The sequence below is a fragment of the Engraulis encrasicolus genome, chromosome 13 (genome assembly GCF_034702125.1).
Source record: "Engraulis encrasicolus isolate BLACKSEA-1 chromosome 13, IST_EnEncr_1.0, whole genome shotgun sequence".
NCBI classification, from domain to species: Eukaryota; Metazoa; Chordata; class Actinopteri; order Clupeiformes; family Engraulidae; genus Engraulis; species Engraulis encrasicolus.
This window is the reverse complement of record NC_085869.1, coordinates 12148667-12171906: the sequence shown is the minus strand read 5'-3', so window position 1 is coordinate 12171906 and position 23240 is coordinate 12148667. Positions and strand designations below refer to the sequence as shown.

Genomic DNA, 23240 nt, shown 5'->3' with positions numbered 1-23240 from the left:
ACACGCACGCCCACAAATACCCACTACTACACCCAACAACATCACAGCCCTGCACAAGGTGTTGTCACAGTTTCATGTCCCAAAAAACGTGTGCGTGCACACACACACACACACACACACACACACACACACACACACACACACACACACACACACACACACACACACACACACACACACACACACACACACACACACACACACGTCTTCTCCAATGACTGACCCCATCAACTTGCATGGTCGGATACAAAATGTATTGTGGGGACACTCCACTCCTCTGCCTCCGGCAAAAGGTCAGATTTTAAAATTTTGACAGTTTGGCGAATCTATTCAGCAATTGGATCAGGTGCACACGAAAATACTACCCCCATTCTACCAGACACGCTTTCTGTGAACAGTCAACGGAGGGTTAAGTTGCGCGTACACCAGAAACGACTTTCACTACCGGAGAAGCTGAAGAAGTTTCACCATGAATTTGCTTTATTCTCTCTGGCCGTGACATTGACATTTATGACTTAGCTAATCACATAACAGCTCTGGGGTGCATTTCTCTGAAGTGTAGTTGTTAGCCAGTTAGCAACTTAGATAGTTACCAATGGGAAATTGCATTGCAAACAGCAAAGTGGTTAGCGCAGGTTTCGTGATATGCACCCTCGGCTTGTCAGCCTGGGATATTCGGGGATATGAACATCCCAATTGGACTTCGCAGAACTGTGTCATAGCTCATTACCATAATATTAGCTTGACTTTAATCGCTGAAATTCGCTCAGGTCGCTCAGGTCACTTTGCTCCTGGTTAATTCACTATGGTTGCTTTATTCGCCGATCCGACATAGAGAAATAATGACATCCGTTGCTCAGGTAGCGTAGATCGTTTGGTAACGTTTGGGCAGTCATGGGTGAGCGGTTAGGGCGTCAGACTTGCATCCCAGAGGTTGCCGGTTCGACTCCCGACCCGCCAGGTTGGTGGGGGGAGTAATCAACCAGTGCTCTCCCCCATCCTCCTCCATGACTGAGGTACCCTGAGCATGGTACCGTCCCACCGCACTGCTCCCCATGGGGCGCCACTGAGGGCTGCCCCCTTGCACGGGTGAGGCATAAATGCAATTTCGTTGTGTGCAGTGTGCAGTGTTCACTTGTGTGCTGTGGATTGCTGTGTCACAATGACAATGGGAGTTGGAGTTTCCCAATGGGCTTTCGCTTTCACTTTAACACTTGACGCAGACATCATACGCATGACATAACAATGTCATAACAGTGTCATAATGCACTCATTCATGTGTCATAAACATTATTTCAATGTAATAAACATTCTATGACGATCATTAAATTACATTAGGTTATGGCAAAGACAGCCCTAACATTGTCAACTTTTCATGACCATAAAACATTTATGACACTGACGCCATGTTCGCTACTAGCTCATGACTGTGGCATGACACTGTTTGGACAATATTATGACACACATTATGTCATCCGTATGACGCCGGCGTCAAGTAAAGTGTTGTCGATTGTTCTTGGTGTACACATAGCTTAACAGTCTGAATGTAGAGTCAAAATCAGCTGAATGCAATGCGGTAGCGTGATGTGTTTATAAACCTCCAAACCAAAACCTCCATACCTCAAAAATCCGGATAAGCACCTTGGATGGACTGTTCTGATCAGTCTGTTCTGGATACCTATGTGGTGGTGTGCTCTGCCGAAGATTTAAAGTAAGTCATCTCCTTCTGAAAATGGCTCAGTGGTAGATCAGAATATAAAAGTGAATCAAAAACTCTGGCTGAACTCTTATCAAAAGGTGACGGTCGGATTTCCAGCTACTGAAGCACAGCACAGCCGGCAGACAGGCTAAGATGATGTTTATGTGGGAGTAGCATGATGTAGCACTGCTCCGCTACTCTTGGCCCTTTCCCATACCACACACACACATGCACGCGCGCGCACACACACACACACACTCGCGCGCACACACACAGACACACAGACACACACACACACACACACACACACACACACACACACACACACAGACACACAGACACACACACACACACACACACACACACACACACACACACACACACACACACACACACAGACACACAGAGAGACACCCACAAGCGCGTTTACACACACCCACGCACACACACAGTCGTTTCGCAGCAGTATCGTCCGCTTTCCGTTCTCTTCATCTCCAGGCTTTGCATCTCTGGGCTCCATCTCGCTGGGAAGAGAAAACATCATTACGCTTCCTCCGACACCATCAAAAGCGCTCGGGGGCGGATGGGCTTTTAGCCCATGTACATATTTCTCTTACATCCTCCCCCTCCACCGCTCTCTTTCACACACACACACACACGCACACACGCACACACACACACACACACACACACACACACACACACACACACACACACACACACGCTATGTGCCTGTGTTAGCTGTCCAAACAGAATCTGTCTTAATGGAATCATTTTTCCCTTCACTGTTGGGTCTGTTAACACAAATACGACTTAATTGTTGGGCAGTGCTACCGTTTTTCTTGGCCGTGGCCAGCCCGAAAAGGTCTTGCTCTAGTTTGGTTTTGTTATGGCTTATCCCCAGTATAATGTCAACTTGTCCAAGCAGTCAAGGCTAAGCTTTGCCTCAGCAGTGTAACATGTTCATTTCTGATTGCGGCAAGGGTATTTAGCGGACCCTCTGTAAACAAAAACATTCCGGGTAAATTTACAAACTATTCAGAAAGAACAACACAACAGCACATTTAAAGAGTCAGATCCTTACTTTCTCATCATCCTCGAATATAGTCATGTAGTCAGAAACTGAGAAAATAGTCAAAGTTATGGCGTTGTAGCAAAGGAGCGTAGAGTTGCCCTGTCGGGACTCGAACCCGGGCTTTCTGTTGGTACCAAAGTGGCGCTTGGGCCACAACAACAGAGCTAAGCTCCTTAGTGTGACTGTCAAAGTGCAAGTTTGTCAGAGGGCATGCTCAACTTCTGGTGAAAAATGTATGACTTTGGGTGCACGATAAAGGCTATCAACTTAAAGAAGAGAAAAATCCGCACTCACGAACGAGTCTCATTATTTGTTTATAAATTACCACCATGTCCACAAGCAGATGCGTTTCGGCTCTTAAGCCATCATCGGTGCGTGGTACTAAGAACAAAGGAAACTTTACTGTCAAAGTGCACCCACAATCGTAATGATCACCCCATCCAGCAGTGCTTCCACTCATTTGGGGACCCACGCAGACTTTATTTTCATTTTTCTTGGGACCCAAAACATTTTTGAGACGGATGTGCGTCTTTTTTTTTCTTTGTTATATAGGGGAGTCAAATCTTTACAATCAAATCATGAATCCACTTCATTTCGTTTGATTCCTGCTACAGAGAACATCAGTCCGGAGGAAGAGTACAAGATAGCCTGCCTGCTGATGGTCTTTGTGGCCGTTTCCCTGCCAACGCTGGCCAGCAACGTCATGTCCCAATACAGCCCTGCCATCGAAGGTACAGTCTTCCCGTCATACACATTCATCCATACGCCAATATGGGCAGTTGCAGTTGCAATTGTATGTTTTTAAAATGGTATCAGACGCACAGAAAATGCCACAGAACAATTTTACGAAAGGATAATACATAAATAGTCTAGCTATCTAGCTATCCATAAGCCAATATGGGCAGTTGGGCAGTCGTGCTCTAGTAGTTAAGGACATGGGCTGTAGACGTATACACCATCCTTTGCTCTTTGTCACTGATTAACTAGACTTAAGCTTTGTACTGTGTTTAAGTTGTGTTTTTTTGTCCTGTTGTCAACCTTTCTTTTTTGTCCTAGAGGGGGGTTGTGGGTGCTCTGTTTGTCTATTGTGTTTTGTCTATTGTACGTTTTTGAAATTGTATCAGACGCACAGAAAATGCCACAGAACAATTTTACGAAAGGATAATAGATAAATAGTCTAGTTATCTAGCTATCCATACGCCAATATGGGCAGTTGAGCAGCCGTGCTCTAGTGCAGTGTTTCCCAACCTTTTTTGTCTCGCGTACCCCCTAAACCTCTTAGTTGAGCCATGAGTACCCCCTAATTCCTGTTATATATCGCTTTCTCTGTCCTGATTTGACTGCTCCATACATTTGTTATACCAACAACATCTTTCCAAGTACCCCCGGCAGTGTGCTCGCGTACCCCTAGTGGTACACGTACCCCTGGTTGGGCAGCCGTGCTCTAGTGGTTAAGGACAAGGGCTGTAGACCAAAGGGTTGCAGGTTCGAATCCCACCCCTTCCACTTCCTAGCTCACGCCATGGCTGAGCTGCCCTTGAGCAAGGCGGCACCTAATCCCACACTGCTCCAGGGACTCTACCCAACACCCTGCACTTAATAACTAAGTTGCTTCGAAGAAAAAATTCAGCCAAGTGTAATGTATTGTAATATAATGTAATAATGTGTTGTGCACAGACCAATGTTTCGACCTGAGTCATCATCATCTTCCAAAAAATGTGTTATTTGCTACAAACAACTGCAAACAGAACCGGGTCAACATGTATTTCGCAGGGAGAAAATATTGAAAGCGTCAACATTTTTCTTTTCCAGCAAAGGCATCCCTAGAGTGCTAACATTTGTCTGTCATTTTGACCAGAAATTGAGCCAGCAAGCAATTCACAATGGTTGGACTGGTGTCATGAAATTTAGACCCCAAATTTGACCCAAATAATAAGAAATTAATACATTATACACTTTGTATATACAGTTAGGTGTAATGTGAAAAAAATAAAGCATTGACCACTCATCACTTGCACAATACGATATGTGAAGTCCCACATTTTGTTATGTCTGTGTGTTATAGCCAGAGCTTCTCTGAACTTGTCTTTGGCCACCTCACTTCATTGTTCTCTCTCTCTCTCTCTCTCTCTCTCTCTCTCTCTCTCTCTCTCTCTCTCTCTCTCTCTCTCTCTCTCTCTCTCTCCATCCCTGTCTGATACTGTGAAATAGTTGAGCAGTTTGTTCCACAGTGTGAAGGGTTTGTGGGGGACAAGGTGGGAATGTTCAAGGCCCTGGTTGAGTCCAGGATCACTGTTGAGCATGCTTACTAATCAGGCTATAGACAACCTTGAACTATTCGATAAGAAGTGGTGTGTGGATAAGGGGGTGTGGACAGCTAATGAGGTTGGTGGGTTAAGGTTTCTTTGGTAAGGGGTGTTTTTAATGGAGTGGAGTGGGAGGGTGGGGTTTGTTTTGTTGATGTGTGGGCCATGGTTGGTTCAATAAAGGGATTTTAAAAGTCAAAAAGTCTCTCTCTCTCCCTCTCTCTCTCCAGGCCACTGCAACAACATCCACTGTTTGGCCAAGGCCATCAACCAAATAGCTGCTGCTCTCTTCACCATCCACAAGGGCAGCATCGAGGACCGACTCAAAGAATTCCTTGCTGTAAGTGCTGCCCTGACTCAGATTATTTTGCTTTCTCTCTCTCTCTATCTCTATCGCTCTCTCTTTCTCTCTCTCTCTCTCTTCTTTCTCTCTTTCTCTATCTCTGTGATTTTCGGACTATTTTTTGCTATCGCTCTGTGATTCTCTCGCTTCCTCCTCTCTCTCTGTCTCTGTCTCTGTCTCTCTCTCTCTCTCTCTCTCTCTCTCTCTCTCTCTCTCTCTCTCTCTCTATCTCTGTGAATGTCTGACTTTCTTCGCTATCGCTCTATGATTCTCTCGCTTCCTCCTCTCTTTCTCTCTCCCTCTCTCCTTCTTTCTCTCTCTCTCTCTCTCTCTCTCTCTCTCTCTCTCTCTCTCTCTCTCTCTCTCTCTCTCCTGCTCTCTCGGGTCTGTCTGTTTCTGTGTTTGTTTCTCCCCCGCTAAACTTGATTTGTTTCATTTTCTCCACATTGGTAAATCATATTTGCATCAAGAGTAAACAGCGGTTTCATATGCTGCTGCTTTAGCCTTTTGACTGAGCTCTGGTGTGGCGTGGGAAGGCCCGCATAATTTATTTGTGTGGTTATTTGCGTACAAAAAAGCAAATATCTGGCTTCAAAAGCCTGAACTGTCAGGGGCACGTCAATCTCAAGTTGACGGACAAAAAAACCAAACAGTCTCTTAAGGCTTTGCCTGTACTGTTGCGGTCACATTCGAGTCTGTAACAGAATCATCTCTTAACAGCCCATACCCCCGGACACATTTTTGCACATCAAGGAGGGGAAAAAAACTTAAAATTGAATTATACATGGGCCGTCTGCGGCTTGTTGCTCGCACATTTCCAGACCAGCTGTGTCCAGCACTAAGCCATTTGAAAGGACATCATGAAGTCAGTGTAAGTGTTGAAGGTAGCTGAAGGGACACCCTCAAAAAACTTGTGGCAAAATGCTATAGAACCACCTGGTTGAAGAGCTGGCATTATAATGTCACATTATTGTCACATTCTTCATATGCACAGATCATACAAGGACATTAACATTTTGTTTCCCTCGATCCCATTCAAAGACCATAGACATACACAGAATTGACATTAGCGTGCAAGATGGTACCAAGTGTGGCAAGTAACCAGTAATAATTCACATCTATGTGTGAATTCTTGCCGGTTTTTTTCCCCCAAACCTCTATAAAATGCATTTTGCAATGCAATTCAATGGAATGCCCAATACAAAAATGTCAATTTCCCAACATTCTATAAAATGGATATATCTCATTTCGGTAAAGAGCTCTTCAAGTGCTTCACATGGCCACTGGTCTGCAACGCTCACTCTCAGGGCCCTTAGTGACGGTTGGCCAAGTTGGTCATTTCACTGAGCACCGGGGAGTTAAGATCAGAGCAAACCACTTTATGCTGTATGTTCTGAAATAGCACCGGCCCTTAAGCTCAGACAGCTAGCACCCTCTTAACACTGTCAGCAGTAGCAGGAGTGTCGTAGTAGCCAACGACTGTACGAGTTGCCTTTCTCTCAGAATACTGTTTCCACTAGTCCCCTTCTCTCCAACCCCCCCACCCCCATATCACTCTCTCTCTCTCTCCCTATTTCACTCCTCTCTCTCACACGCTCAAACACTCACCATTAACAAGTGTGTGCTGTGCGGAGGAGGTGATTATCACTGATGATAAAGATGTCTTGGAAAATATCAGAGGGAACCGTTTACCCTCTAAGCCTTTATAGAGACAGACATCTTTAGCACATATGCTGGCAAGGGACGTAAAGTACTTTTAGGGGAAGAAGGGGGAGGAAAAAAGAGCGTTTTATTCCTCTTTTTCCCTCAGTAGCGATGTGAAGAGGTGATTGCTGTTGGCTGCCTACTACAGTAGTTGCTGCTGCTTTCTGTCTGTCTGTCTGCGGTGGTGGTCTGTAGATTAAGGCTTTTCTTTTTTTCTTTCCTCCTGCTTCTCTATAAGAGTGGCAAAGCTCCAAACAGGAGAGAGATAGTTCTGACTCTTCGACTTCATATACATTCCACCTTTTATGCATACGCGTACACACGCAGACAGACACACGTGCGCGCGCACACACACACACACACACACACACACACACACACAGTCACGTTGACACACACACACACACAGTCACATTGACATACACACTCACAGACGCACGCGCACACACACATACACACAGTCACATTGACGCGTGCACACACACACACACACACACACACACACACACACCATTAACATTGACACATGCACATGTACACCATCACATTGACACACGCACACAGTCACATTGGCACACACAGTCACATCGACACACACACATGCAAGTAGGGCTGCACAATTAATCGAAAATAATCGAAAATCGTGATAAATCGTGATATCGAAATCGTGATTTCAATCAGGATTTGATCGTGACAATAATGACCTGCGTCCTTGAAGCCAGAACATACTGACAGGCTGGTGTTTCTGGCCAGAAATCTGTCCACCTAAGTTTCATGCTATTGCCTTTACACAATTATTAGAATTCATTTTATTTTGCTCGTTCCGTATATAATGAATTAGGTTGATGTTCAAAATGTTGATGTTCGAAATGTTCAAAAAAATCAATAAACAATCAATCGTGATTATGATTTTGACCCAAATAATCGTGATTATGATTTTTTTTCCATAATCGTGCTGCCCTACATGCAAGCATCATATCTGCCTAAAGATGGCCACGATCGGGCAATTCCTGATTGCGAGGCAGGCAGGCAGCCAGCCAGTCAGGCCCACCATGCATGTGTCTTGCTATCGCTTCACCCGGTAGTCAAACAAGCGAGTGAGCGCGCAAGCAAACGCACGGAACAACTTTTTAAGCCAGTGGTTCTTAACCTTTTTTACTTAACGCACCCCCTTTCCTGTGCCAAAGACAAGCCGCGCACCCCCAGCGAAAAGTTCTGCACGTGTATATGCACTAAAAAATGTTTTCAGTGATTAATCGCAATGATTCTTGCTTGAGATGTTAATCAATACCTTAATGACTTAAAATGGGGACCATAACATGTTATAATTTGTTCTTAATTTGACCTACCGGTAAGTATAATGTTTGCAAGCATAATTTTAGTCACAACCTCAACACAAACAAAATTCTGCGCACCCCCTGGAATCTCTGGCGCACCCCCAGGGGGTGCCCGCACCCCAGGTTAAGAACCACTGTTTTAAGCAAGCCTGGGAACTTGTGTGCGGAGCGTTTCATGACTGAATTGCGTTCAATTGTGCGGCAGTGAAGTTTCCCCTCTGCGTGAGATGGGGGCCAGGATTACAGAAGCAGGTGTGTGGGAAGAGAAGAGAAGAGAAAAGAAGAGCCGGGGCAGTGGGAGCCATAACTCTTTTGCTTTCTTTCCGTGACAAACTGGCACAGGAGGACTCTAATTTAATTAATGCTTGAGTGGGCAAACCACAACACTTTTATTGCTGTGTGTGTGTGTGCGCGCGTGTGTGTGCGTGTTCCCATTGCAGTATCTTTTCCCTGTGTGCGTGTGTGTGTGTATGCGCCTGTGTGTGTGCATGTTCACGTTGCAGCATCTTTTCAATGTGTGGGTGTTCCAGTGACTTTTTTTTAACATATATATGCGTGTGATGTGTGTTTGACGTTGTGTTGCGGTTTCCCTCTCCTCTCCTGTTCTCAGCTGGCCTCTTCCAGCCTATTGAAGATCGGCCAGGAGACCGATAAGACCACGACGAGGAACAGGGAGTCAGTCTACTTGCTCCTAGATATGGTGAGCACACACACACACACACACACACACACACACACACACACACACACACACACACACACACACACACACACACACACACGAAGACACACACACACACACACACGAAGACACGCGTGCACACACACGCATACACAACGAGGAACAGGGAATCAGTCTACTTGCTTCTCGACATGGTGAACTCAGGCCAGCAGCCTGCACACACATACACGCAGACACACACACTCACAAACTTTCTCTGTGTCTTTCTCTTTTCTCACTCATTTTGTCTGTCTGTCTGTCTGTCTGTCTGTCTTTCTCACACTCTCAATCTCTTCCTCCCTCTGCTTCCCTCTTTCTTTCTTCCTTCCTTTCTCTCTCTCTATCTCTCTCTCTCTCTCTCTCTCTCTCTCTCTCTCTCTCTGTCTCTCTCTCTCTCTCTCTCTCTCTCAAACACACACACACACCCAAATGCATTTCATTTCCTCCCCCAAGTCCTCCAGTCCACACATGCTCCTGCTCCTGCTCCTGCTTGCAGCCCCACTCTGTTTCGTTCCACCTCGACTCGTAGGAGAAACACACTGAGCTCCCCTTCACCTAAAATTATCATAATATACAAAAGCTATTGGAAGGAAAAATATTTGTCTTTGATTCAGTCTGACATGTATCCTCTGCATCGGAGCAACAGAGGAGAGAGAGAGAGCGCGAGAGAGAGAGAGCGCGAGAGAGAGAGAGAGAGAGAGCGAGAGAGAGCGCGCGAGAGAGAGAGCGCGAGAGAGAGAGCGCGAGAGAGAGCGCGAGAGAGAGAGAGAGAGAGAGAGAGAGAGAGAGAGAAAGAAAGAAAGAAAGAAAGAAAGAGAGAAAGGAGGGGAAAAGGAGTTCTCCAAAGATTTTTGTTCCCACTTTTCTCCTGCGATTTGTGGTGCAATTCAGTTTTCCAAAAAAAGGGGAAAAGTCAAACTTTAAAAGTGTGCAGCTGACCTAACCACCCACGTACAGGCGCGCGTGCACATACGCATACACACACACACACACACACACACACACACACACACACACACACACACACACACACACACACACACACACACACATACACACACACACCAAAAATCCACTCAAAACGCAGCTGACTGTAAGATGTGATCCTTCAGTATTGGCCTGTGTACTGTATGTACCCATGCATATGCATGAGACGAAGGGCTGTGTTGGCCTGGTCTGGAGGGGGCTGAGGGATCCGTCTGCGAGATGTCTGTTTGGGGGGGGCGTGGGGTTCTTTTTGAACAGTAATCCATAGCAGCCTGCAGCGCTTAACAGTTTTTCGCTGGGCCATGGAATGGAAAGAAAAGAAAAGGAAAAGGACGTGCAAAGCTGCGCTGTCTTTATCTCCTGCGTGGGACAGAAGTCGACTAGGCCGCACGCCACGGCTGACTTGGCCCTGTAATAGTTGGCTTTCTTAAATGGCACGGGCCTAAGACGAAAGCTTACGAAAATTGTGTTTTGGAAAAGCTCTCATTTCTCCCTCTTCTCACATGGTTTTGGCTTGGTGTGTGTGTGTGCTTTCTTTCTAGATTGTGCAAGAATCTCCGTTCCTCACCATGGATCTGCTGGAATCGTGTTTCCCCTACGTCCTTCTCCGAAATGCTTACCACGCCGTCTACAAACAGTCGGTGTCCGCCTCTGCATAAAAGATGACCACACGACCAACCAACCAACTGACCAACCACCCAACCCTACTGCCCCCCTGATGCCCCCTCCATCCTCCTACCACCTCCACCTCCACCCCTCCTCTCCTCTCCTCCCCCCGCCACTCTTCTTGGCATGTCAAGCGGGCACAGAGAGCTCTCATTCCATAGACCCGTGTAGTCTTCTTCTTTTAACCTTATAGTCTTAAGGCTTTTGTGGGATCCAACCTTTCATAAAGAAAAAAATGCAACGAACAAAAAAACAAACAAACAAACAAACAAAAAAAGTATTGTATGAACAACCTGTTTATTGAACATTGAAGGTAAACACGTAAGGTTGTCAGGGACATGTGGCACTACTTTGAGAAAAAAAAGGAGAAAAAAATGAACTTTTGAGCTTTTTTTGTTTCTTAATTTGAAATGGAAGCAAGAAAAAATCTGTATCTGTGTGTGTATTTGGGACGGGTTGGGGTGAAAATACGTAATCTACATCATGCTAAAAAAAATGCTTGTTTAATGACAGATGCCTCTATGATACACAGTGATTCTTTTAGATGTCCTTCTAGATTTAATCTGTGTGGGTTAATGCGTGCTTTTCTTTCTGTGAATTTGCATTTTATTTTTACACATTGTGTTACTTTGAATTATTTGCCAAAATACTGAAATAATAGCATCTCATTTGGGTTGAAAACAGCAGAATTGTGGTTAACTACATGTTATTAAAAAAAAAACAACCAATAGTGTTGTTTGTACAAAGCATAGTATAATTTTTTAACTAACTCATAATGCCTAATTGGCGTTACCACTCCAGTGTACCTGTCTATGCGGTATAATAAACATTCGTACATATTTATTGAATGTTTATCAGTTGTTCTCCCCTTAACCAGTTTTATATGTTTTGAATTTTTGGAAATGACCATGTATCTTCCATAACACGAATAAACATCAGGTCATATGCATAAACTTGTCTCGTCTTGAGTTTAAACTCCTCATCATGTTGTGTGTGCTACTTGCTGCTGTGAAATGACACTATTTTGGATGCCAAGTGTGATTCTCATAGAGTGATATCGACTTGTCATGGGTGCTGCTAGGGTGGGAAAGGTGTTAAAGATTCCCACAGGGCCCACACACTGACAGCACTGACAGGGGCCCTTAAGGGGGCCCAACATTTCTGGAAGCGCCCCTGCGAGTAGTTATTATTCTCTGGAGTTTTGCTTTTAGACATTGTTATTATTGGCTTCTCTGTGTTTGTATGAGGTCTTCAGTATTTTAACATAAGGAATTATTTTCCTAGAAACATTTGTAGCAGGGGTGACACGCGGCAGCCATGTCCATATGCATAGCTACAAGTGCTGGATCTCAAATGGCCCACTTTTGCATTTCGAGCACTATGTTTCCTTGCGTAACTAATACGCCATACGCACTGAAACATGAACACTGAAGTGCACAAGTGCACCGTTTGAGCTACAGGAAAGGTCTCATCACAACGTCACCTTACTACAAGTAGGAGGAAGACCAGTGGGGGTCAGGGGGGTGCTCTCGACGTTAAATCCAGTCACGATTGAAACAATTGGCACCATCACTGCGATGGCTGACTCGGTTTATTCTTGGCCTGTTTTCGTGTAGGCCTACTAGCAGTACTTGTTGGTTTGGCTCAGGAGAACCTGCGCGTTATCAAGCCGCGTGGTAAGTAGGCGAGTTTTAATTATTGCTTCTAGTTTAATGTTTATAGCAGTTTCACGCCGCGCGCAAACCAACATTTACCAGGTGTGGTGCCACTGGCAACAGTTGACCTTTATCTGTGGGCTTAGCAAACAAGTTGAAGCCTCTTAACTTATCTTTCGACAGACAGGGTACTTGGCAGTGTTTGAGTAGGAGTCTTTTCAGTAGACTACATAATTGAAAAGACACGTAGGCTAATCTGCCATGAAAAGCGTTACAACAGCCCAGTCTGCAAGACATGCAGCAATCTCGTTAGACTGTCTAAGTGTTATCGGTGAAATAAACTACTGTCGATGCGTCCAAAAGAGGTAACGTAGGCTCTGTGAGTCTCTGTGTGCCTCGCTATCACAGTGAAGACTCTGAGAGGGAGGGAGGGAGGGAGAGAAGGGTGGGCAGTGGCAGAGACGCTCCCAGGGCTAAAAAGGAGCTGATCCCGCACTGTGAGGTCACTTCACTATTGGTACAGCTGCGGACGCTTGCAATCACTGATGCGCGCACAGGCATACGTGGAGCGAGGGAAGCACTGCCCACCTACCGTCACAGCACAGCACCATGAAGGAGTATGCACCCACTGACTAAGGAACAAACTATCAACTCAACTGCATCAGGCTTTCCTAGAGGAATCGACTTTTTTCCACTTTCTGCCAAAACAGAAAAGATGACCTATTTTCTCCAGGTGAATGACGCAAATCTCAACATGTCAATCTAGGCAGTTTCAGAACATTTTTGTGGCTTTGCACTCAAGGTTTTCCTTTTTTTAAAAGGTGTGGTGAATCCTTCCTTCACGGAATTCTTCCTTTTTGCTGACCACATAAATAGACGGAACTTGTTCGAGCCCGTGCAGCTGATCACTTCGCCAAGAAAGATGTTTTCTCAGAAGCTGTACATTTCTTTCCTCGCGCTGGCCTGCTTGGTGAGGATCCCGTGCGCAACAGGGGCAGCGTGCGAGCCCATCCGCATCCCAATGTGCAAGTCCATGCCGTGGAACATGACCAAAATGCCGAACCACCTTCATCACAGCACCCAGGCGAACGCGGTCTTGGCAATCGAGCAGTTTGAGGGCTTGCTGGGCACCGCTTGTAGCCCGGATCTGCTCTTCTTTCTGTGCGCCATGTACGCGCCCATATGCACCATAGACTTCCAGCACGACCCCATCAAGCCGTGCAAGTCGGTGTGCGAGAAAGCCAAGTGCGGCTGCGAGCCCATCATGAAAAGATACAACCACACCTGGCCGGAGAGTCTGGCGTGCGAGGATTTACCCGTCTATGACCGAGGAGTTTGCATATCTCCCGAGGCTATCGTTAAAGCGGAGGGACCAGGTATTTATTATCAGGTGTCAGCGGTGTCCGCTAAATTACTGTCAGTGGACATACTTGCTTTTATTATAGGATACAGGATTCAGTGACAATACATACATCCTATCCTTTATAAACACGTTTTTATGCTTACTTTTTAAGACACTCCCTACCAAGACCCCTCCAAGTGCTCCCATGGTAAGAGTTCCAATGTGTAGAATATGTTTGGGAGATTTTTTTTTACTAAGCATAAAGCATTGACCATACAAATAAAACTAATCATACAACTAGACACTAATGTCGGTCCTGTTTTAATTTAGAATCAAATCCTGACTTTCCAATGGACTCTCACAATGGTAACTGTAAAGGAGGTGGTGGTGAGTCTTTAAAAGTTTTAACAGCAGCTCACACAGATACATTTCAGATACATTTTGCAGCAGTCAGTCACCTCTGTCAGTCAGTCTGTCAGAGAGCAACATTTTAAAACGTTGTGTTGAGACTGCCTCTGGCTGGTTTAACTTAAGGGGTGTACAATCTGTGCTGTATTTCAGACCGCTGCAGGTGCAAGGCTGTCAGGCTTGCCAGACAAACCTATTCGAAGAATAATTACAATTATGGTAAGTGGTTTTCTATGGTTGTCATATTTTGTGACTTGTTGAAGTTTCATGTAGAAAGGTGCCATTATAAAACATTCATATAGGAACACTAAAAGCATTACAGTTGCTGCATACAGTTGCTTTACAGTCAGTTTAGCCTGAGTTTAAGAAAAAAAATAGTTTCAAAGTTGACAGCAAGAAAATCACATCAATGTGTAAGTGTCCATGATGTAACCAAAATACATTTATTTATGAAGCCTATCAAAACCAAACTCAACCACTCATATCAACACAGTAGGCCTACATTCAACACCTAAAGAGAAGGACGCACACCTTTTTTGAGTGTTAAATTTGACTAAGTGTTTCCAACATTTTTACTGTGAACTTTTACACCAGTCATCCGTGCGCGAGTCAAGGAGATCCGTACTCGTAACCACGACCTGAGTGCCATCGTGGAGGTGAAGGACGTGCTGAAGTCGTCGCTGGTCAACATCCCCCGAGATGTGGTGACCCTGCACTACAACTCCGGCTGCCTGTGTCCCGAGCTGGTGGCCAACGAGGAGTACATCATCATGGGCTACGAGAACGAGGAACGCTCCAGGTAGGCTAAACATCATCAAATCACAACACCCACGCAGGCTTAGGCCTATGCTTGCATACAAGTTATTTTGTTTTCTTAATTATGTGTTAATTGTGTTTGTGCCTACACAGTAAATAATTGCTGTGTTAATTCAACACCTAGAAGATTACTCCGAGACCACATACACTCTCGAAGATGTTCAAGCAACTCTTTTAATGTTAAATTCACACTGCACATTTGACTGTGTGGAACTTATTTGTTTGGTTTATATTTTGACCAGGACTCCCTGGCAGAAGAGACACTCTGTCTCAATGGGACTCTCCTGGCCAAATTACATTCAAATTTAAACAAAAATGTATATTGAAGGTCAATGGTTTTCACCCAAAATTGATGCTAAAATTGTCATATGTTAAGCCTATTTGTTAACAAATACCTTTTCTGTTGTTTTTTTCTGTTGCTTTTTTATGATGTCTTTTTTATTTATTTTTCTTATTAAGGCTACTTCTCATAGAGGGGTCAATTGCACAGAAGTGGAAGGACAAAGTAGGAAGAAAGGTTGTGGTAAGATCAAGATGTTTTCACTTTTCAACCCATTTTGTCCTGGGGTGACGTATATGCTGCATTCAGGTTCTTGAGATTTGAGCTGTTTTGTTAATAAAGTGGGTATGTCAGAGCTGAATGAACACATTCTAATGCAAAATGAGGGCCCTAGCTTTTAAATGCAACTTATTTCATGTTTTTATGTGCTTCGGAGGCTGAGATATTTAGGATTTAATAGGCAGAGGGCACCTTTTTCCAAAAAGGGCTTAGGCTAAAATGGGGTAAAATAACCATTATTTCCCTATTGGATTGGAACTAGCTGTCTTTTGTTGGGAAAAGACATAGCTCCAAATGTGATGTGCCTGCATCACGGTGCATCGTTGAAGTTTGTTTGTATTGTGAAAAGGGAAGGAGAATGCATTTATTAAACAAACGCCCTCCCACATTTGCCTGACGTGCTCAGCGATCTGTGTAATTAGCATCAACATGTGTCTGTGTGGGTGCTGTGAAGGAGGAGGTTTCTCCCTCCTCTCCTCTCCACACCAGCACAGCCCTGTGCTGCTGGTGGAAAAACTCGAACCCACTGAAGAGAAGAGAAGAGAAGAGAAGCCCTTTTCCCACAGTTGGAAGATTTATGCAAGGGTTACTTACTCAAAGACACTTGAGGCCTAACCATGATTTCTCTCTCTACGCTCGGTTGCTGTTTAAGTAGTATAACCTTTAGCAAAGACTGAAACAGGATGCTTGTGGACAGAGGCGAGAGGAAATTGGCTCAGTTCAGTGAAATGTCACTTTTGTGAAGGGGGTGGGAAAAAAACGTGTGAAAAAGTTGTAAGGCCACCTTTGAGTTTTACTAAAGTTACATTTCTATATTATTGTTCTGCCATGTCTACTTCTCTGGTCATGTTTTTTTGACGTCTTTAGGAAGTGAAAGGTTTTCATTTCATTCTCTCTCTCGCTCTCTCTCTCTCTCTCTCTCTCTGTCCCCTTCTATCTGTCTGTCAGCGCTGGAACCAGCTCCAGGAGCAGAGCAGGGGGAACTCGGGCAGGAGTAACGCAAGACGAAGCCGCTACTGATCCCAGCGTGCTTTAGGCTGAGCCCAGCTGAGCTGGAGCAACCAAGGGCCTGTACTAAGAAGCTGGTTCAGGAGTAAACCAGGTTACAGTAAGTTAAGAGGTAAAGCATCTAATGGAAGAGCCTGGAGTCCAAGAAAATGAGGGCTCTTCTATTAGATGCTTTACCGCTTAACTTAACCTGGACCTTGTTTCTCGAAAGCATCGTTGCTAACCGGTTAGCAACTTACTAGGTTGCCAATGGGAAATTGCATTGCAACCAAGTAAGTTGCTCGCTTAGTTAGCAATGACACTGTCGAGAAACGGGGTCCTGGTTTACTCCTGAAAACAGCTTCTTAGTGTAGGCCCCTGAGCTGGAGCGACCCAATGAGACACACAAGCAAGGAGGAGAGACGGAGAAGAAGATGAAGAAGAAGTAGGAGAAGAAGAAGAAGAAGAAGAAGAAGAAGCGTTCCATACAACTGAACAACAAAAATTGCACTATTGTATGTTCTTTTTTCATTGTCATTTTTTTTAAAAGAAAAAGAAAAAAATGAGTTGTAACCCTTTAAGAAAAAAAGTAGGTTTATTTTAGTTGGTTGCTTTGTTTGTATTATATGTTGTTTTATATCTTTTTTATGACTCATTGCCTTATTGCAATAGAGAAGGGTTTGTGTAGGAGAGCTTGTCGGCATCCTTTGTGGAGAGATTTCCCTGTGCGAGGGTTATTTCTTGCTGGAAGAAGAGGCGGTGGGGGGTTGGGGGGGGTGGACTGTTTTCAGATCGAAATGAGATGGAATGAAACGAGGAGCGTGGTGTTGTTTTTTTGTGTGCGTGTGTTCTCTTTTTAAAACGAGAGGGACGGATATTTATCTAGCCAGTGACACAGTGGGAAAGGAGTTGGATGTCTTTTGAGATGCCAAAGTGTGTTTTTTTTTTCCTTTTTGTCTTTGACACTATGCAGTGCTCCGTCTCAGCTTTTACACTTTCAAAGGGAGACAAACACATTTTAATCGCGCTGCAGCTGGGTCTTGCTCGCTCGCTCGCTCGCTCTCTCCCCCCGGAGGACTGGGAAGGCTCTTCAAAGGGAAAGACGGAGTCGACTGGGGAAAAGGGAGAGCAGAGGAGGAGAGGGGAAGAGTAGGAGAGGAGAGGAGAGGAGAGGAGGGGCGATCGACCATCTTTTTGGCTAGTGCTGTGGCCAGGGAGTGGTGGGGGGGATGAGATGAGATGAGATGCAAGGGGAAGGGGTTTAGGGGAGGGGAGGGGTGATCGACCATCTTTTCGGCGAGCGCAGTTGATGTTGGGGTAGGGTTGGGGGTTGGGGTGGGGGGGGGGGTCATCTTTTGGCAGGCTATAGAGAAATGTCAGAATGATCCAAGACTGTGCAGCATGGGGGTTGAATGCCATCAAGGACTTGACTGAAGACTGAAGAGGAGTGGGGTTGGGAGAGAAAGACAAACAAATATGAATGTTACTGTTGGGAAGCTCATTAAAAATATCTGTTCATTTTATTGGAGCATGTATACTGCATAACACGTCTGTAGTGCTGTTGTTAGATGTCCCTGATTGATTTTTTTTCGTCCCCGCATTTTGTTCACTTAAACGACTCTTTGATTTATTGTTTATTTTTCTGGTTTCTGTTCTCTTTTTTTGTTGTTTTTTTATTCCATTTTCTTTGACTCTCTTCGATATGGCTCCTTTGGGTCATTCCTGTTTTTTTTCCAACATCTGCATTTTTACATGTGACTTCACTTGTCAGCCTGGTCTTATAAACATTACACTACATATTACAGGAAAAAAGCATCACCAGTTGCTGTTTGTTAACCAGTTTTTTTGTTTTGTTCCATTCTCCATTAAAAACACGTCTGGACCATATCATGAGCGAGCTCCTCTGTCTCTGCCTGCCTAACTCTGCTGGCCCCCAAGCCTCCATCACAGATTTGTCTTGTCTCAGTGGGTGTCTGTGGATAGCGTCAGTAGCTTGTCAGTGGGTTCAGCCCGGCTATCTGGACAGCTCGAGGAAAAGTGGAGGGAATCTGGCCTCGGTCCAAATCAGTGTGTCTCCCCTACTCTCTCTCTCTCTCTCTCTGATTCTATCTCTCTCTCTTTCTGAAAGCATTCCTCCCAGCGAGAGTTGAGTCTGTTTATCCTCTTATGGCGAGGCCAGGGGTAGCTTGCCGGGCTGTCCTGGTGCAAAGTGCTGTCTGTTCAGGCTTAAAGAGGGGCTTCGTCTGTGTAAATACTGCTATCTTTTCGCGACAACTCCCACTCCTCAAATTTATCCTAAGTCCCCCCCCTCTCCCCATGCCAAGGAGCTGGGTAGTCGGTGCAGAGGGATATAGGATAGTATATAGACTTTAGTTGTCGAAGCTCCTAGAATGGTGCTGCCATAAAACACTCGTTTAGCGTTAGCTGCGGCCAGGCCTGGACTGGTAATCTGGCATACAGGGCAATTTCCCGGTGGACAGTCCTCAGGGGCCGATCCGTTTGTTTTTTTGTTTGTTTCGAATTTTCCCTTAAAGACCGGCCCACAATTTAGATGGGGCATCTAGGGGCATCTTAAATATACAGTGGACTGAGCCCATCATATCTGTGGTAGGGGGGTGGGGGTCAGTGGTGTAGTGTACTTTTTTGTAGTGGGTATACTGTATATTTGAACATTTTTTTAAGTGGGTATACTGAAATTTGGAAGTGGGTATACTCCGTATACCTGCCTTCTACGTAGACTACACCACTAGTGGGGGTGAGAGAGGCTGGGGTCCGTTTCTCGATTCTTGTCGTTGCTAACCGTCTTAAGACCGTCTTACCATTCCCTTGGATTTAGTGGTGAGCGTCGCTGTCGAGAGAGAGTTGAGTCGCTCTTACGAAGGACGTTGCTACCGTCGTTAGCAAAGACGCTTTCGAGATACGGACCCCTGGTCTATGGCAAAAATGCCTGGGCCGGTTTGTGGTTCCAGTCCAGCCGTGGCGTTTGCTGCGGCTGGCCTGGCCTGGCCAGGACAGGCTTACTTGGCATGGATTTATAGGGGCCTGTCCCGGCATCACAGAACATGCATATTTAATTCCCCTCCGAGTTTATTGGACCACACAGTGATGAGCCATCACTTTAGGGGCCCGCTCACTTTTATGCGCGCCATCTATCAAGAGAGGGGACTTAGATGAGCTGATAAATTGCTCTGGGGAACACATTTGTGTGTGTGTGTGTGTGTGTGTGTGTGTGTGTGTGTGTGTGTGTGTGTGTGTGTGTGTGTGTGTGTGTGTGTGTGTGTGTGTGTGTGTGTGTGTGTGTGTGTCTGCAACAAGAGAGAAGAGAGGGGGAAAAGGGGTGCAAACTTCATCATGGATCAACTAATCAGGGAGTTTACAGCAGGAGCTCAAACTGGGCTGTTAATTATTCCATGAAAAATGGACAACCTGCGCTATCCTCAACATCATCTCTCTCTCTCTCTCTCTCTCTCTCTCTCTCTCTCTCTCTCTCTCTCTCTCTCTCTCTCTCTCTCTCTCCCCTACATAGGCATAATAAGTATAGGTCTATGATAGTGAGTTGCCCTTCTCTTCATCTCTCTCTTATATCCCTTTCTCCCCCTCTCTCTCTCCTGCATGGGTCTAATAGGTCTATCTATTGTATAGGTCTGTAATAGCACGTTGCCTTTCTCTACATCTCTCTCTCTCTTTCTCTCTCTCTCTCTCTCTCTCTCTCTCTCTCTCTCTCTCTCTTTCTCCCTCTCCCTCTCTCCTGCTGTGTAGGTCTGCTGCTGCTGTGTTAGCGGGTGCAGCAGCAGCTATAGCTCGCCCCTCTCTCTGTGCTTTACAGCCACCTGACATGCGGAATAAAAATGCCTCCCCAATCAATCTGTCCTGCCAGGCCGCCACCCGCACATTCAAACTCACTGAAATTATGCACCATGTGGGAGCCATCAAGCAGCTCGACACAGATGTAAATCTACAACCCCCAGCCCCAATACCTTAGCCTATAGCCTCCCCGCCTCCCCCTGCCCCAATACCTTAGCCTATAGCCTCCCCGCCTCGCCTCCCCTCCTCTACAGCCCCCAGCCCCAATACCTTAGCCCAGTGGTTTTCAAAGTGGGGGCCGGGGACCCCTGGGGGGCCGCGAGGGGATGCCAGGAGGGCCGCGGAAGATCGGCAGGAAAAGTATAGCAAAATAAAATGAATAATTTAACAACTTGAAAAGCTTATGAAGCCAACATAAACAAAAAAAAGCTAAATAATCTTATTTACAATGTAGACTATTATGCTTTCTGTAGTACTTGTATGGGTTTAGGAATGCATCAACTTCATCAAGTTGTAAAACCGGGGTCTGCAGAAAAAAATTGCGTGTCACGGCCCATGTAAGGGGGTCCTTGGCTGGAATCTACCGGTATCTGGGGGGCCTTGTCATGGTAAAGTTTGGGAACCCCTGCCTTAGTCTATAGCCTCCCCGCCCCGCCCCACCTCGCCTCCTCTCCTCTCCTCCTCTACTCTACTCTCCTCTCTTCACCTCCTCTCTTTTCTTTTCCCTTCTTCTCCTCTCCTTTCCTTTTGCTTCATCTCCCTCCTTTTCTCTCTTCTCCTCCCCTCTTTCCCTTGTGCCTCCTCTCCCCTCCTTCTTTGATTATCTCTTCTCTCCTCTCCTCTCTTCTCTTCTCTTCTCTTCTCTTCTCTTCTCTTCTCTTCTCTTCTCTTCTCTTCTCTTCTCTTCTCTTCTCTTCTCTTCTCTTCTCTCTTCACTCTTCTCTTCTCTTCTCTCTTCACTCTTCTCCTCTCTTCTTCTCTTCTCTTCTCCTCATCTCTTCTCTCCTCATCTCTTCTCTTCTCTTCTCTTCTCCTCTCCTCTCCTCTCCTCTTCTCTTCTCTTCTCTTCTCTTCTCTTCTCTTCACTTTTCTCTTGTCTTCTCTCCTCTCCTCTCCTCTCCTCTCCTCTTCTCTTCTCTTCTCCTCTCCTCTTCTCTTCTCTTCTCTTCTCTTCTCTTCTCTTCTCTTCTCTTCTCTTCTCTTCTCTTCTCTTCTCTTCACTTTTCTCTTGTCTTCTCTCCTCTCCTCTTCTCTTCTCCTCTCTTCTCTCTTCTCTTCTCTTCTCTTCTCTTCTCTTCTCTTCTCTTCTCTTCTCTCCTCTCCTCTCCTCTCCTCTCCTCTTCTCTCCTCTCCTCTCCTCTTCTCTCCTCTCCTCTTCTCTCCATGGTGGCATGCTTACTGTATGTCTCTTCTCCACAGCTCCTCCATCAGCGTCTGGCCCTGCATCAAGCCCCAACGGCTTTACAGGCCTTTAACGCAGCCCCCGGCTACATAAAACACACACTTAATGACTTCCATAACGCTACAGTTGTGGTAGTAGTAAGCCCTATACGCCTGTGTCTCTTTAAATTCATCTAAATCGTTTGCTTTTCATGACCGATTACTACATGTAGTATTCCGACGGCCTTAAATTAGTGTTTTCTTTTGCATGTAGTGAGTAGTGCTGCAAGATTTCGGGTCAGACGTCCAACATGACACTGTCCTTCAGTGCTAACAGATGCTTTTGCTTACTGTAACTGTGAAAAACATGAAATTTCAAAAAAAAAAATTAAAAGTGAATGCATGAAAGCCAAGCCGAAAAAATAATTTAAAAAAAATCTCTTTTTTTGCATTTACAGTAAGCAAAAGTATCTGTTGCATTGAAGGACATGTTGGACGTCTTTGAGCCAATCGTGTGTGTGTGTGTGTGTGTGTGTGTGTGTGTGTGTGTGTGTGTGTGTGTGTGTGTGTGTGTGTGTGTGTGTGTGTGTGTGTGTGTGTAGGCACTGTTAAAGTCCAGTGGCTGCAATAGCGTGCAGAATGTCTCCATGGTGTTTTTAAATGTGTATGTATCAGTGGCTGGTAGCACGGCTTGTAGAATGTTCCACAGCCTTCCGTCCTTAAGGTAGCAGCCTAGCAGGACGCCTGAGTTAAGGTGGAGGCTCCTTGCGCTGCCCTGCCCTGGATGGCGGTGGCTGGGGCTGGGGCTGGGTGGTGGGGCTGGGGGCTCCCATGGGAGCTGACCTGCTGTCCGGTGGGCTAATGCCTGGGAAAAACTGCTGACAACAGTAGGCTTCCTCCCCCGGGACTCTTCCAAAACCACCACCCCCACACACACACACACACACACACACACACACACACACACACACACACACACACACACACACACACACACACACACACACACACACACACACACACACACACACACACACACACACACACACACACACACACACAGACGTAGAGATCACTTCACATGCACACAAATACTTTCCACACTATAACGCACGCACGCACACACCTACCTTACCCCACCCATGCACACACACACACACACACACACACACACACACACACACACACACACACACACACACACACTGCATGTAACCCACCCAGTCTCCCACCCGCCGCCTCCTCCTCTTCCTCCTCCACCGCTACTGCTAGGTGGCCAGTCCTGCTCTGCCACATCCAACGATGAGAAAAGTGCCTGAAAGAATAACTGACCTGTGTATTTCACACCGTATGGAACTGCTGACAAGAAAAACTGTCCTTCTGGGTCTCCTTACCCTTTTCTTTCATTTCCTGCGACAGGCCCGGGGTAGGCTTTCATGAATATGAGCCGT

At 45.7% G+C, this 23240-nt stretch overlaps 2 protein-coding genes across 9 annotated transcripts in view; both read left to right on the top strand.

Moving 5' to 3' along the window:
* Positions 1-11794, top strand: part of nckap1 (NCK-associated protein 1) — an 85689-nt gene extending 73895 nt beyond the window's left edge. For all 6 annotated transcript variants that reach the window (XM_063213053.1, XM_063213052.1, XM_063213051.1 and 3 more), the window contains 4 exons: positions 3389-3505; positions 5311-5420; positions 9075-9164; positions 10715-11794. In XM_063213053.1, the coding sequence (XP_063069123.1) occupies positions 3389-3505; positions 5311-5420; positions 9075-9164; positions 10715-10831 (434 nt within the window). In that variant the 3' untranslated portion in view covers positions 10832-11794. The remainder of the gene's footprint in view (positions 1-3388; positions 3506-5310; positions 5421-9074; positions 9165-10714) is intronic.
* Positions 11795-12991: 1197 nt separating this feature from the next.
* frzb (frizzled related protein) lies at positions 12992-18492 on the top strand. Of its 3 annotated transcripts, XM_063213046.1 has the most exons (8): positions 12992-13226; positions 13315-13869; positions 14008-14043; positions 14166-14222; positions 14397-14462; positions 14838-15042; positions 15519-15582; positions 16567-18492. In XM_063213046.1, exons 2-8 carry the CDS (start codon positions 13416-13418, stop codon positions 16636-16638), a joined length of 954 nt encoding a protein of 317 aa, XP_063069116.1. In that variant the 5' UTR covers positions 12992-13226; positions 13315-13415; the 3' UTR covers positions 16639-18492. The 3 variants fall into 3 exon arrangements, with proteins under 3 accessions (XP_063069116.1, XP_063069115.1, XP_063069117.1); XM_063213045.1 differs by having other exon boundaries at positions 12992-13869; XM_063213047.1 differs by lacking the exons at positions 14008-14043; positions 14166-14222 and having other exon boundaries at positions 12992-13869.
* The last annotated feature ends 4748 nt before the right edge of the window (positions 18493-23240 follow it).